The sequence below is a fragment of the Anthonomus grandis genome, chromosome 4, assembly GCF_022605725.1.
Source record: "Anthonomus grandis grandis chromosome 4, icAntGran1.3, whole genome shotgun sequence".
Lineage (NCBI taxonomy): Eukaryota > Metazoa > Arthropoda > Insecta > Coleoptera > Curculionidae > Anthonomus > Anthonomus grandis.
The window spans coordinates 468,318-481,647 of NC_065549.1; the positions used below are offsets into that span (position 1 = coordinate 468,318).

The 13,330-nt window shown below is 31.7% G+C and overlaps 1 protein-coding gene across 3 annotated transcripts in view; it reads left to right on the top strand.

Moving 5' to 3' along the window:
• The window catches only part of LOC126734893 (hemicentin-1), a 393,008-nt gene that overhangs the window by 288,950 nt on the left and 90,728 nt on the right, over positions 1–13,330 (top strand). For all 3 annotated transcript variants that reach the window (XM_050438722.1, XM_050438723.1, XM_050438725.1), the window contains one exon: positions 3,767–3,911. In XM_050438722.1, coding sequence (XP_050294679.1) covers positions 3,767–3,911 — 145 coding nt within the window. The remainder of the gene's footprint in view (positions 1–3,766; positions 3,912–13,330) is intronic.

Consider the following 13,330-nt stretch of genomic DNA (forward strand, 5'->3'; position numbering starts at 1 on the left):
CCATTTTTAACAAAGTGAAACTAAGAGAAAAATATTTTGTTCAATATTTTGAAAAATACAGCCATTTTTTTTGGGGTTGGTTGCTTTATTATGTATTAATAAAATTCAAAAGAAAAATCCTTTATTGATAAAAAAAATCATTAAACATCTTCAAATTGAAAATCAAGACTAACTATGTTATACCCGTCGATTTTTTCTTCAATGTTGTCATCTCCTTAAGAATAGCGTACTCATTAAAAAAAAGTCTTCTATTTTTATTTTCGTGCTATTCCTTCCTTCCTTATTTTTAATATCAATCTTGTGTACTGGTGCTTCAAATAAATCATGCTGAACAGAAAGCAGAAATAGTTTATCTTTTTTTAATATAATCGATCTTATTTTTAACCAGTTTATTTTTTATTCGCCGATGCTTGTTTTTCTGTTGACGATTATTTTCTCAATCATGTTGACACTCAAAAAATCACAGCTATTCATTTCCGTTACCACAAAAGGTTTTTTTTTACATTGTTTCATTACCTTTATAGTGTAAAGGTAATGAAGGAGGAGGGCAGATACTTTGCTGGTTTTTTAATGCCGACTCAATTTGAGCAAAATCAGAGTAATTGGGTAAAAAACTGTGCCCTGAACATAAAAATTTTAAAGTATTATCAGTCAAAGTAGATGATTTATGTAAGATAACTTTTAACATAAGAGTTAGTTTAATATTGCGGTTTTGTCCACCGCATGAATCACTCCAGAGAATAAGGTGTCGAACGCTTTTTTCTATGTGAGCATTTATGTGTTTCAAAGGCAGAAACCTCCTGAGCCCCTCTTCCTGCAACGCCTTCAGCCCAAACGTAACAGAATCCCTGATCTTGCTTTCCGTTATGAATACCACAGTTGTATACCCAGAGCTACCTTTTATAAAATACAATGTTTGTCGGTATTCTTGGTAAAGGTAATGTTTTTTCTAAATCAAATGTAAGGCACTCATATTTTTCTTTTTTTTTTGGCCAACTGAAAGTCACATCTTCTTAAATAATGAGCATTTTCTGCGTCTTTTAGGTGATTGGTATAATCTTTTTGAATGCTTTCTTTTTTTTCGGGTCTATTTCGTTATCAATTTGTATCTTCAATCTATCGCACCTATTACAGGTATCTTTTTTGAGTGTCTTGAATCTTAAATTAAATCGTTGGTAAAATATGTTTTTATAGGATGGCATGCTTACAGGTTTCTCAGTTTCTTGGCTATACATCTCGTACATTTTCTATATTGTCATTTCCGGGGGCAAAAATTACGAAAAATAAACAACGCTTGTTTGTTCTCTGCGATAGTGAGATTTATATTTCGAAATTTTTTTAATTTGTTCAATCACCTCCTGAATTTTCGTCTCTGAAAGTTTATTTTGCCCTTCTTGTTTAATAACTCTTTGGTCAGTTAAAGAAATTTCACCTCTAAATTTCTTAAGGGCAGTATTAACTCTAAATGTTGTAATGGTAAACGTTCTAATAAACATTTAACGGCATACCACTTTGTCTTGTATTTTATAGGTCCTGGAGAATTTTCTTTTTTATGGATTTCTACCATAAACACGTTAAATATGCTAAAAAATTAGAAAATTTGTATTTTTCCTTTTAACTAACAAAAAAAAATGTGACATGTGATACATCGTTGAATTTGTAATAAATAATGGAATCAGATACAGGGTCTACTTTCTTTTTGCGCCATATAAAAAAATAAAGTTGATGGTGGTTTCTCGGAAACGAAACGTCGGATATAAAATTTAAAAGCGCCATCACGTACTACTTCAAAAGTGTCAATAGTTTTTTGATATTTTTTAAAATAAAGCCAGGAAAAAATAAAATCGATATTGGCAAATTTCCGTTTTTTCCAAATATCTCAGCAGGTCATGGAAATTTTTGAAGTTTCTCAACGGCATGTAAACAGAGAAAAACAAACCACAAGGTTTAACCGAAGCTGTATCACCGTCTATAGATTACAACAAGTCAGACCACTCGAGCGGCCCCTGAAATCGATTGCCCTACCCCCCGTTCCTTACCTCGCCCTGCATCGGCTAGGTAGAACCCAGGTTTAGTTTTCGCAAGTACGTTAAGTTGTGTGCATCCGTTTCGCGAGAGAGTTTTTGCTTGTAGCGTTTTAGACAATAATTTGGTTACATACTACTTGTATAAATATAATTACCCAATAATAATGTAGTATGTATTTCATCCCTATATGTTAAATATTTTGTTCTGTATTTTGTGTTTTACATAAAAGCATTACAATCTTAAAAAATAGATTATTATTTATTTTCTCCCCCTAATGTTACTGGAATAGTTTTAGCCGATTTTACAACCTATTATCCCAAACCAACACACCCCACTTCTTTTTGTCGGCCACCAATGTCGGCGTTTAAGACCCGGTAAATTTTGATATTTTAACATATTTTATATATATTTACTCTATCCACAAATGAATACAAAATATATAATTTACAAAACTACTTATTTAGTGCTTATTATGATAATTGTTTGTTATTCTTTTGCGCTTTTGTATTTTTAAAACGACCTATTTCAAAAATTAAAATAACCCATACCGTATTGAAATTATTTTATATTTTTTAGTGCGTTTAAATGCGTTTTTTAATTGTTTATTTATTTTAACTTTAGATTTATCCGTCATATTAAATGCTTCCAATTTATTTAAAAGTTCAAATTCATTGAACTGATCAAAACTTCTAGATACACCAATTTTAGAAAAGAGAAACTCAAAAACATTTTAAAAACTGTCCTTGTTATCGAAAGCCAAGCACCTACAAAATTTGAAAACAATCTGACAAGTAGAAATTATAGTTTAAATAGAATTCTTAGAATTGTTATATACATACATACAAACATTGCTACATAAAGGCAAAGAAGTGAAGCTAATATAAAAAATGTGTAAAAACGTTAATAATTAAGAAACACTGTCATATAAACATATTCTATTCCAGTCCTATAAAAAAAGTTCTTATTATATAATTTAAAATACTTCTTATGAATGCCTCAGAATTTGCTTTCATCGATATTTACGATAAACCCTGGTAAGCGCTCGTACGCAGCAAACAGCGGGATTTAAGGTCAATTTTGCTTTAACACGGGCGGTATAGGAAGTGGTCTGACTTGTTGTAATCTATAGACGGTGGCTGTATCTCCAACAGGTACCGAGATCTCCATGCTTAGGATTCTTATCTTGGACACTCTGTATAAAGCCTTATTATGCATATCAATGTTTCTCAAATTTTCACTTATTTTTAAATAATATTTAATGGGCCACAACGGCGTAAGTAAGCATACACTTTCCTCCCCCTATAATATTATAAATTCAGACATACAAATGGAATTTCTAGATTGGTGAAATTCTCCTGTTACCATCTTCCAACTTATAACAAGATTCCTATGTAAATTTTCAGGAACAAAGTGAAACTTGCCTGACAATAACTTGTGAAAAGGAATTATTATGGGGGGGACTGCACCCGGTTTTATTGTATAAGTTTTATGAGGACAGTTTTCGTTCGTTCATATTATAACGGGTTTGACTTTGTAATGTGTAGCAGTAAAACAGGACTAAATATTATTACAACCAAAATAATTTATTTTTACAAATCCAGTTACAATCCATTGGAGATCTTGAGGTGTCACATGACTTAAATCGCTTAATTTTAACATACTGTAACTTTTGACTTAAAAAAGATTTATAATTGTGATTTTTCAAAAATTGATTAGTACAGTCTCTTTTCGTTTACAGTTTTCGGAGCAAAACAACCAGACCCTGAGCATTTTAAACTTCGTACCTGTTATCGATGACGATGGAAAATACTTGACATGTCGTGCGGAAAATCCCACCATCCCGGACAGCGCCCTGGAAGATAAATGGCGACTCAGCGTGCACTGTAAGTATTACGTTACATGCCTTTTCAGAAAAATTGTATTTTCTATAGCAGGAATAACGTGTACAGATGTTATGACAGTATTGCTTGATATTTATTCGATGATGTGTGCTAAGAAAATATTCTAAATGTTTTTTGAAAAATAGTGATTTCTTGTTGATCCATTTAAAAAATATATAGAGAGTGTTTTCGATAAACATAAGCAAACAAGTTTATTTTATACGACGTGGTGGTAAAGTTGAAAAAAAAAACTTACTTTTTTGGTTAAATTTGATACCCCTGTAGATATTTTTCTGAAAATTGGTACGCAATTTTTAGACATCCATAGCGTTTTTTCTATGTACAATTTAAATTCTTATATTTACCATTGGTGTTCATGCGGGCTTTGTACTAAATATTTTTTTATGAGACAAGGGTACGCCACTAGTATGTCTTGTAATAAAAACTGTTTTTCAACTCCTTATTTCTTTTACTACTTTTACACTGATAAAAATAGTAGTAATATTAACTAATAAGTCATGTACATTTTACATATCTTAGGTAATAATATTGTTACTTGATATATTAGGTAAAATTATAGGAGTCTCTAGTTTTACAGTTGGTATTGTGTATTTTATATCTTAAGGTTAAATTATAAAAACTGTTTTCTGTGATTACTTGATTAAAAATTAAAACTTTCAACACATTCATGGCACCCTTTAAAATTTAACAAAAAAAATTTATTCCATGAGTATAAAACGAAAGGTAGCAAATATAGTATCATTATTTTTAGAATATTATTTTATATCGAAATACGTAATAATATACCAAGTGTCCCATTTAAAATAAGAAAGTTAGTGTCACTTCCTGTTAAATCGGAAGTGGTGGAAAATATTTGAATATGTCAAAAAATACTTTCATAACTATTCTATCGATATACCAAACACAATAATACAAGTGTTCTCTTTTTTCTGTGTCACCCGGTATACTCTTTTCTTAGATTTAAATTAAGATCCTGCGGCCTTAATATATTTCGTTTACTGCAAGAAAGAACAGTTGAATATTGAACCATTTGGTAGCTTTGGAGATTCTTCTAAACTCTGCATGGCTAGTTATTTTATCTATAACCTACAATACCCAAAAGAAATAACTACGTTATTAGAACTAGTTCAAAGAATGTTTCTAAATATTCATCCAGATTTTGGATTGAAATCCAAAAAAGTCAATCCCACAAAGAGAAAAGTATTTAATTTCATAAATAAATATAAAGACTAGTTAAGTATTTTTTATTATTTTATGCCATAATGTTACAATTAACTAATACTGATGATGACTTAATACTGATTTTGTTATTTTTTTTTTATTTGTAGATAAACTTAAGTAATTTTTTAAAAGTTTTTGCTACATTGAAATATTTAAGTTATATCTTATAATTTAAAAGGGTACAGGAAAAAAATCAGATGTCACTTTTTATTGAAAATCTCGGTAGAGGCGCCATTGAATCCTTCGAATGAAGACGCTTATTTTAGAGTACTAAAACCGGGAAACAACCACCGTCGTCTTGCGTAAATTAGTGTCTTAAGTATAGCGTACCGAATAAAAACCATGGCTAATGCAATATTCATTTTTAAAAAACGTCCCAGTATTATTGTAACCGCAAAAGTGTGACTTCTCGTTTGTCTGTGTGATTAATAATAAACCATTATGGCTAATAGTGACTCTTCGGAAATTATACCTTCAAAAAAAAGAAAGAGAACCGGTCGGATGTCAGAGGTCTCTAAAATGTTGAAGTTATCCACTCATGAAGTTGGACAGCCTTGTAATTGCTCAAGATTAAAGTGCTTTGAGGTACAAAGAGCAGAAATATTGAGACATTTTAATGCTCTGAGCTCTCACGATGAGCAAAATTATTATTTAGCTCTCCAGCATAGAAGACGTCGTCAAAACGAAAATACTGCTAGTTTCCATGATGTTAGTTATGCGTATCGAGTTCGAGTTCGCGATTGTGATATTTCGGTGTGTGCCAAAGTTTTTTATTCCATTCATGGAATTACAAAAAATAAAATAAATTATATAAAGGAAAGCCTCAAACGAAGTGGTGCAGCTCCTAAGGACAGACAAGGAAAGCATAGTGCAACTCATAGGAAGCTGGACGACTTAACAAAAGGTTTGGTATGTGACCACATCAAAAGTTTTAAGGGTCGTTAGAGCCACTATAGCCTAAAAGATACAAAAAAGACCTGTTTACCAGAAGAACTTACAATCAAAAAGATATTTAACCTCTTACTGGATATTATCAATACATCCTTAAGTACTGGGATTTTTCCGCAAGCCTGGAAACTTTCTACTGTTGTTCCTGTTCCAAAAGTGCAAAACACTAAATTGTGTAATGAATTTCGGCCAATTAACACCGTACCTATTTATGAGAAGCTCCTTGAAGTATGTGTTAAGGAACAGCTACTCGAACATTGTAATATTAATAAAATAGTTGTGCCATTATTAATATAGTTGATAATTTTCTCAGGGCCCTTGACTCTGATAATCTAGTACTTGCTGTATTTTTGGATTTTAAGAGAGCGTTTGAAACCGTGAGTAGAGAAATGTTAATTAGGAAATTAGAACGGTTAGGCCTTAAAAATAATGTATTGAAGTGGTTTCAATCTTATCTAAGTGGTAGAGTTCAGCGAGTCATGTACAAAAATAGTTCATCTGAAAGTGTTAATGTAAAGCATGGTGTACCGCAGGCAACGGTCTTGGGCCCCTTGCTATTTTTATTGTATGTTAACGATATGGTGGAGGTAGTGCGGGGGTGTAATGTGGTGTTGTTTGCGGACGATACAATGTTATATGTGGTGGGTAAAGACATTCATCAACTGCAACAGGTCATGAACGTTGAACTCAATAACTTATTCATCTGGCTCTGTAGAAATAAACTAAGTTTAAATGCAAGTAAATCCAAGTTTTGTATATTTGGCAAGAGATCTAGATTAAGTTCTATAGACATGGGCAATGTACAGATTTCTGTGAATGGGGAAAGTATTTTGTACGACAAAGAAATTAAATATTTGGGAACAATTTTCGATGCCAATCTGAATTTCCATGCTCATGCAGATTATGTAATGAGAAAATTTTCAAAAAAAGTTGGATTTATCACAAGAATTGGAAAAAATTTGTCAATGTACATCAAATTAAAACTTTACAACGCCATTGCTCTTCCTCATTTACAGTTCTGTTCAACATTATTGTTTAACTTGCCACAGTATAGAATTGACCAACTGGAAAGAATTCAAAATAGAGCTGTGAGACTGATTCTAAATTGTAACCGTTACACGCCTGTTATCTCTATGTTGGGTGTCCTAGATATGTTGTCTGTACATCAAAGAATTTTGTATAACGTTTATTTGTTTATTTTTAAATTAAAACATCAGATGCTCCCCGATTATATTTGTAATAAATTAAGAGTTTTTGGAGATATACATAACTATAATACGAGAAATCGTATAGACTTCATACTAGTCGACAGATGTAACACAACCCAAATGCATAATTCAGTTCTATACAAAGGTTTAATACTATTTAACAACTTGCCTGCTAACATCAAAAATTGTATTACTTTAAATCAATTCAGAGGGCTCTTGAGAAAATTTATTATGAATAAGTAAAATTGTGTTTGTTATTTTATTATTTTATTTTAATTATGTAGTTTATTAAGTTTTACTATAGTATGCATTGTTTCCGCTCCAATCATCATCTTGATTGTTGGTTTATCTGTTGACTGGGTATTTTTGGGCCAACCGGTATACTGGTTACAGCTTCTTGGAACTACCGAAGCCTTTCTAAGTATTACACGGGGGACCAATGTGTCTAGGCGGCAAGGTCAACCAAGTTCCAAATGTGTGTCATCGGCTGATTGCAACCGAACCGACTCGATAACCTGAGTCGACATTATTTTTATTACTATAAGGCAAACAATAATTAACTGTGCTTTTAATAAGTAGGGCAAGGAAATAATGTTTAGGTTAAGTCTAGTTTTAATTTATGGTCTACCTCTGACAGGATATTTCTGGAACCGGGATGCTGTTTCTGGATTACCGAGACCATCCATGGACAAACCGGAGTGTCCTGATACAGTTATAGCCAATTTACACTTTTAGTATATTTTTCACCTATGTTTTTATTGAATGTAGCTTCTTGCTAAATAAAGATATTATTTATTTATTTATTTATCTTTAAGGAAAAGCATCTAAATGCTAAAGTCTCGTATAAAACGTACAAAACAATCTTTAATAAAGAATTCAATATAGCTTTTGGATACCCTAGAAGTGACACATGCGCAACGTGTGATAAATTTCAAATAAAGCTTTAAAGTTTAACTGATATTAATGAAATTAGAAAATTAACCGTTATGAACGAGTTGCATAAAAGAAAGGCTGAGGCGTTTTATTCAAGAAAAAGACAAGCCAAAAAAGCTGCAAAAAAAAGCAACAAAAAGAAAGCCATGTGCATTGATTTTGAAAAAAATATTTCAATTTCTAAAATTGCCACTAACGAGGTGTATTACGTATAAACGCCAATTGTCAATGTACGCCTTTAATGTACATGTCCTCTCTTCGGTTCAACCTATTTTTTATACCTAACATGAAGGAGAGGCTAAAAAAGGATCAAACGAAGTTGCATCTTTTCTTCTCCATTTTTTCAATAATTATTTAGACGGCGATGTTGAAGAACTGCAAATCTTCTGTGACTATGCCGGAGGACAAAATAAAAACTTTACCATTTTTCGATTTATTCATTTTGTAGTAAATAACAAAATTCATAATCTGAATGAAATAAAAATCACATTCCCTATAAGAGGACACTCCTATTTGGAATGTGACAAAAATGTAGGATTTGAAGAGCTCTTTGAGGTCCCGGAAGAGTTCGAAGAAGTCATTAGGCATTCCCGCTCCGAACCATCGCCGTTTGTTGTAGTGAGTATGTCACAAAATATGATACTGGATTGGAAATCATTTTTAGACATAATATATTTACAAAAAATTCCCATTTAAAATCCAGATTGTGAAGGAAATAGTGGCATCATCTGATCATAGCCGCCTTATCTACTACCGTTCAACATACAATGGATCAGTTTTGTCTGGATTAATACGAAAACGCTTTGACCGAAATTCAGCTTTAAGATGCGGAGAATTTTTGCTGCCCGTTCCGGTATACGATGGTAAGTTATAAGAAAGTTTTAAATAAAAATGAGATGTATTAATTTTTGTATTTTTTTACAGGTTCATTACCAATGCCAAAGGCTAAGTTTAACGACCTAATGAGCCTCATGAGGTTTTGCAGTTCAATAGCCGTGACATTTTTTCAAAACCTGGCTTATAGCTGGTTTTTGTCGGTTTCAGGTGACATTGCTGCTTTTGTTCCTGCAAAACCCTTAGTGATGCAGTTTTTTTTTTGCAATAAAGCCGTATTTAGTTTTTCTAAACCAAAAAACCATAGTCATAATACTTTATAATAATATTGACTTCTGTTTTATGTAAACTACATGTTTATATTCGTTTTGGAAATAAAAATAATTGGTTTTGAACATTAAAATTCAATTTACTCTAATGTGAAAAGAAATGACATATCCGGTTTTTTCCTTGTACCCTTCAATTTATATGTATAATTTTTAGTTTAAGTTTTGTTAGGTAAACATTTTGAAATTTTAAGTTTTTGTTAATATACCTGTTAATTTCCTGGAAAATAATAATTTGGTTTAAATATTTTCTGTTTTTTTTTTTTAACTCGTTATATTACAAGATTAAGATAATTTTACATTACAATAATTTCCAGAAAAGGTTAGGTTTTACCATTTACTATTACATAGAAATCCACTTTACATGATCCTTCTTGTGAGTTTACTTGGGTAATTCTACTGAATATATCATGTAAGAATTACATAAGCTATACAGTATATTGACATAGATATTTTACATAGCCTATTATGTATCTATTAAAATTTACATACGCAATGAAATTTTACATAATATGTTACGGTAACAAAATTGCCAACGTAATATTTTGGAAATTTACAATGTGCTTTTTATCAGTTGATGCACGGTTTTCGCATAAAAAAATAAAAACCATTATTGTAAATAGCCATAACACCTAAATATGATTATCTTCATCAAGTATTACTTTTATAGCTCAATTTTCAGAAGTTTTTTTTTTCAACTTTACCACCCTACTGTAGTGTAAAATCTAAGACTCCATAAGAACTATTTTGCTTGATTTCGTCTAAGGAACACGCTCCTGAAATTTGTTGCAAGATTAAAAAAAAAACGCTGTATAATTAAATTTAAATAAGACACATTATCAACAAAGGAAGAAAAACAAACAAGTCACAAGCATTTATTATCGACGACACGTGTTTCGCTTTATTAGAGAGAGCATCATCAGGTATAAAAGTATACAAAAACGTACCGTTAAAATAAAACAGAGCTTAAAATTACCTAAAACACTCATCACATTTTACACACAATTAAAAGTTAGGTTAGAAAAACAATAACAGATCAATAACGTGATGTGAATTTTGGTGTTTTAGGTAATTTTAAGCTTTTTTACCCTTATTTTCATTTTAACGGCATGTTTTTGTATAGTTTTAGACCTGATGATGCTCTAATAGAGCGAAACACGTGACAACAGAGTTCTCTATTGCATAATCAAACTTAATTTAAATTATTTTATTTTTTAATAGTAAAACTGATAATCAAAGTCAAATATCTTATATACCAAATTCCTAAAATATTATTAAAAAATACGTTAGCTGTCTGGAAAACAAACAAAATTTCTCTTCAAATCAAAAGATTGCTTTCCATATTTCTGCTATCGTCAACTCGACTTCATTTAAATTACTTATGAAATTTACTTCAAGTTTTTTCTTTTAATATGTAGCAATATCAAGAACCAATTCATCTGTGGCCTTTTTTACTTAATTTACCACCAATTTACCTTCAACATTAACTATTGTGACTTAAATTAGATTTTTTTAAGAAAATCAACTTGGGCATTATTGCTACCGGTTGAAATCCCATTTATTATGAATTTAAAATGTTATTCCAAAGCAGCTAAAAAAGTCAACAATTTCAAATCGACGTGAAAGTGTCTCGAAAAATATAAACGAAAAATTCAAGCAATTAAAATGCGATTTTTATTAATTTTTTTTGATGAAAATATAAAAGTGTATTTAATCGTGTTCAGTTTTCTTAAATTTTACAACAGTTTGAATCAGGGCGATTCTGTTATCGCAGGTGCAACATTTAAACGCATTTAAAGTTTTTTACTTGTAAAATGAAATAAAATATTAATAAAATTCTTCTTTAAAGGATAACATTTTAACCTGTTTTATTTTGATTTGTTAATAAGAATTCAATTCAAATACATAAATAATTACTAGGAATTTTTAAAAAGCTATCGCCGGTGCAACCAAATTGGCCCACCATTTTCATGATTCTGAACAAAAACACAAAATTCTATTAAATATTGAACTTTAATTACATTATTCCTTCATATTTTAAAAGCCAATACAATAATTAACCAAACTAATCATTGAAATGATACAAAACTTAAATTAGCAAGAAATTTTTTACTTTTAAAGCGATCGCGGGTGCAACATGCTTAGCATAAGTGAACATAAACCTTATTATAATTATATATATGGCAGAATTATAACATAAGAATAATATGTATTACCACCTAGCACACTTACGTGTTACTAAAGGTTACTATTACTTTTCAAATACGTCAATATTCGTCGAAAATTCTATTAAAATGTCATTGCCATCAAGCTTCTTTTCTGGCACTTCTAATTTTGCGATAATGTCTTTAAATTGATTGTCTGCTATGTCATTTACGACTTCACTGAAGCGTTTGCCATCAGAAATTGTACTGTAACGTCTCCATCTTCATCTATATCGCTCTGGCACACACCCACATAGCGATATTGTATAACATTTTGCCAGACTTACAAGGCAGATGTACGAACGAGTATATACGAACCAGCGCAAATGTCTTTTGATGAGAGACCAGTGACAGCATTATTCATACTTTCAGGAAATGTTTCTGCTGGTAATATCGAGGCAACAGACGTGGTCGGAGCTTCATCTTCCCAAGATTCCTCATCGGACTCACTATAAACATCGGAAACGCTAAGTTTTGTCCTATGTGGTGTGAAGCATGTTGTCTGATCAGATGCTGAGGGCACAGATACATTAGGACACAATTTTTTGTCGGGAACCAAACGTATGAGAGGTTCTAAATCTTCATCGTCCCAATTACTTTCTGTAGTAGTGGCAGAAACATCAGAGCACAGAGTTTTTGTGTCTGCTGAAAGTAGAAGTGTAGGCTCTAAATCTTCATCCTCCATATCACTTTCCCTTTATGAGACAGATTTTAAAACCAGTGTGTCCTGGACAAGAGACTGAGAAGTTCGCGACACAGTTATGTTGTTGCCCTCTTTAGATTTGAAGAAATGTTTTGATTGAATGCCTGGTATATTCTTCAGCCCTTCCCAACTCTTATCTAACATAGCTTTTTTAGCTTTAACTTGTTCCTTAAATACAAATATAAAATAAATGTTGGTAGAGAGACTGCGCGCAAAGTCATAGAATTCTTGGGCACTGTTTACGATAGCTCTTCGGGACTTCACAGCAATCCACACTGATCTTTTGACACTTCCCCCGATTCCATCGACAGCACCTTTGCCATGTGAGGCAGCAAAAAAGTTCCATTCGAGGTGAGTGAATCCATGTTTACTTTGAGTGTATTTAAGCTTGCCATTACATACCGATTCTTGAATTGAGCTGCGCAATTATCGCTATATAGATTTAATATTGTCGTTAATTGACTTGATGTACTCAAAAATTTTCCGTAGAAAGAGATACACTGTGTATTTAGTATGGTTTAATTCATCACTTACTATGACCACGGAATGAAGTTTGTCTAAAGTCTAAATACAACACGTAAAAGGCGTAACTTGCTCATGAGTCCAATGTGCTGATTGTATTTCGTCTTGACTGACAAGCCCATAGTTCACACACTCAACAGTCCTTTTAACACTAGGATTTGAATCTACGATAATATCCCAAATGTTTGATTCCTTGCAAACATCGCAATTGTTGGACATGCAATCTTCATTATTCACACTACATGATACCTGGTTCAGCAGTTCTCGGTGTGCTTTTGGGAAGTCTGTTGCATATTTTGAAATTGCGAGAAGAAGGTTAATATAATTTGAGTGTGTTTTACATACATATACATTATGAGGCGTATCGTTGATAGGCAGAATGTAAGCCGGTCTTTCTTTGTAAAAAAGAGTTTTACCAATGTGTCCGGGTAAGTGGTTTTAAAAAGTTTAAAGGCTTCTCGGATGCTCATAACCATTGTTCTTTTCTTAATTCTCAACTTTG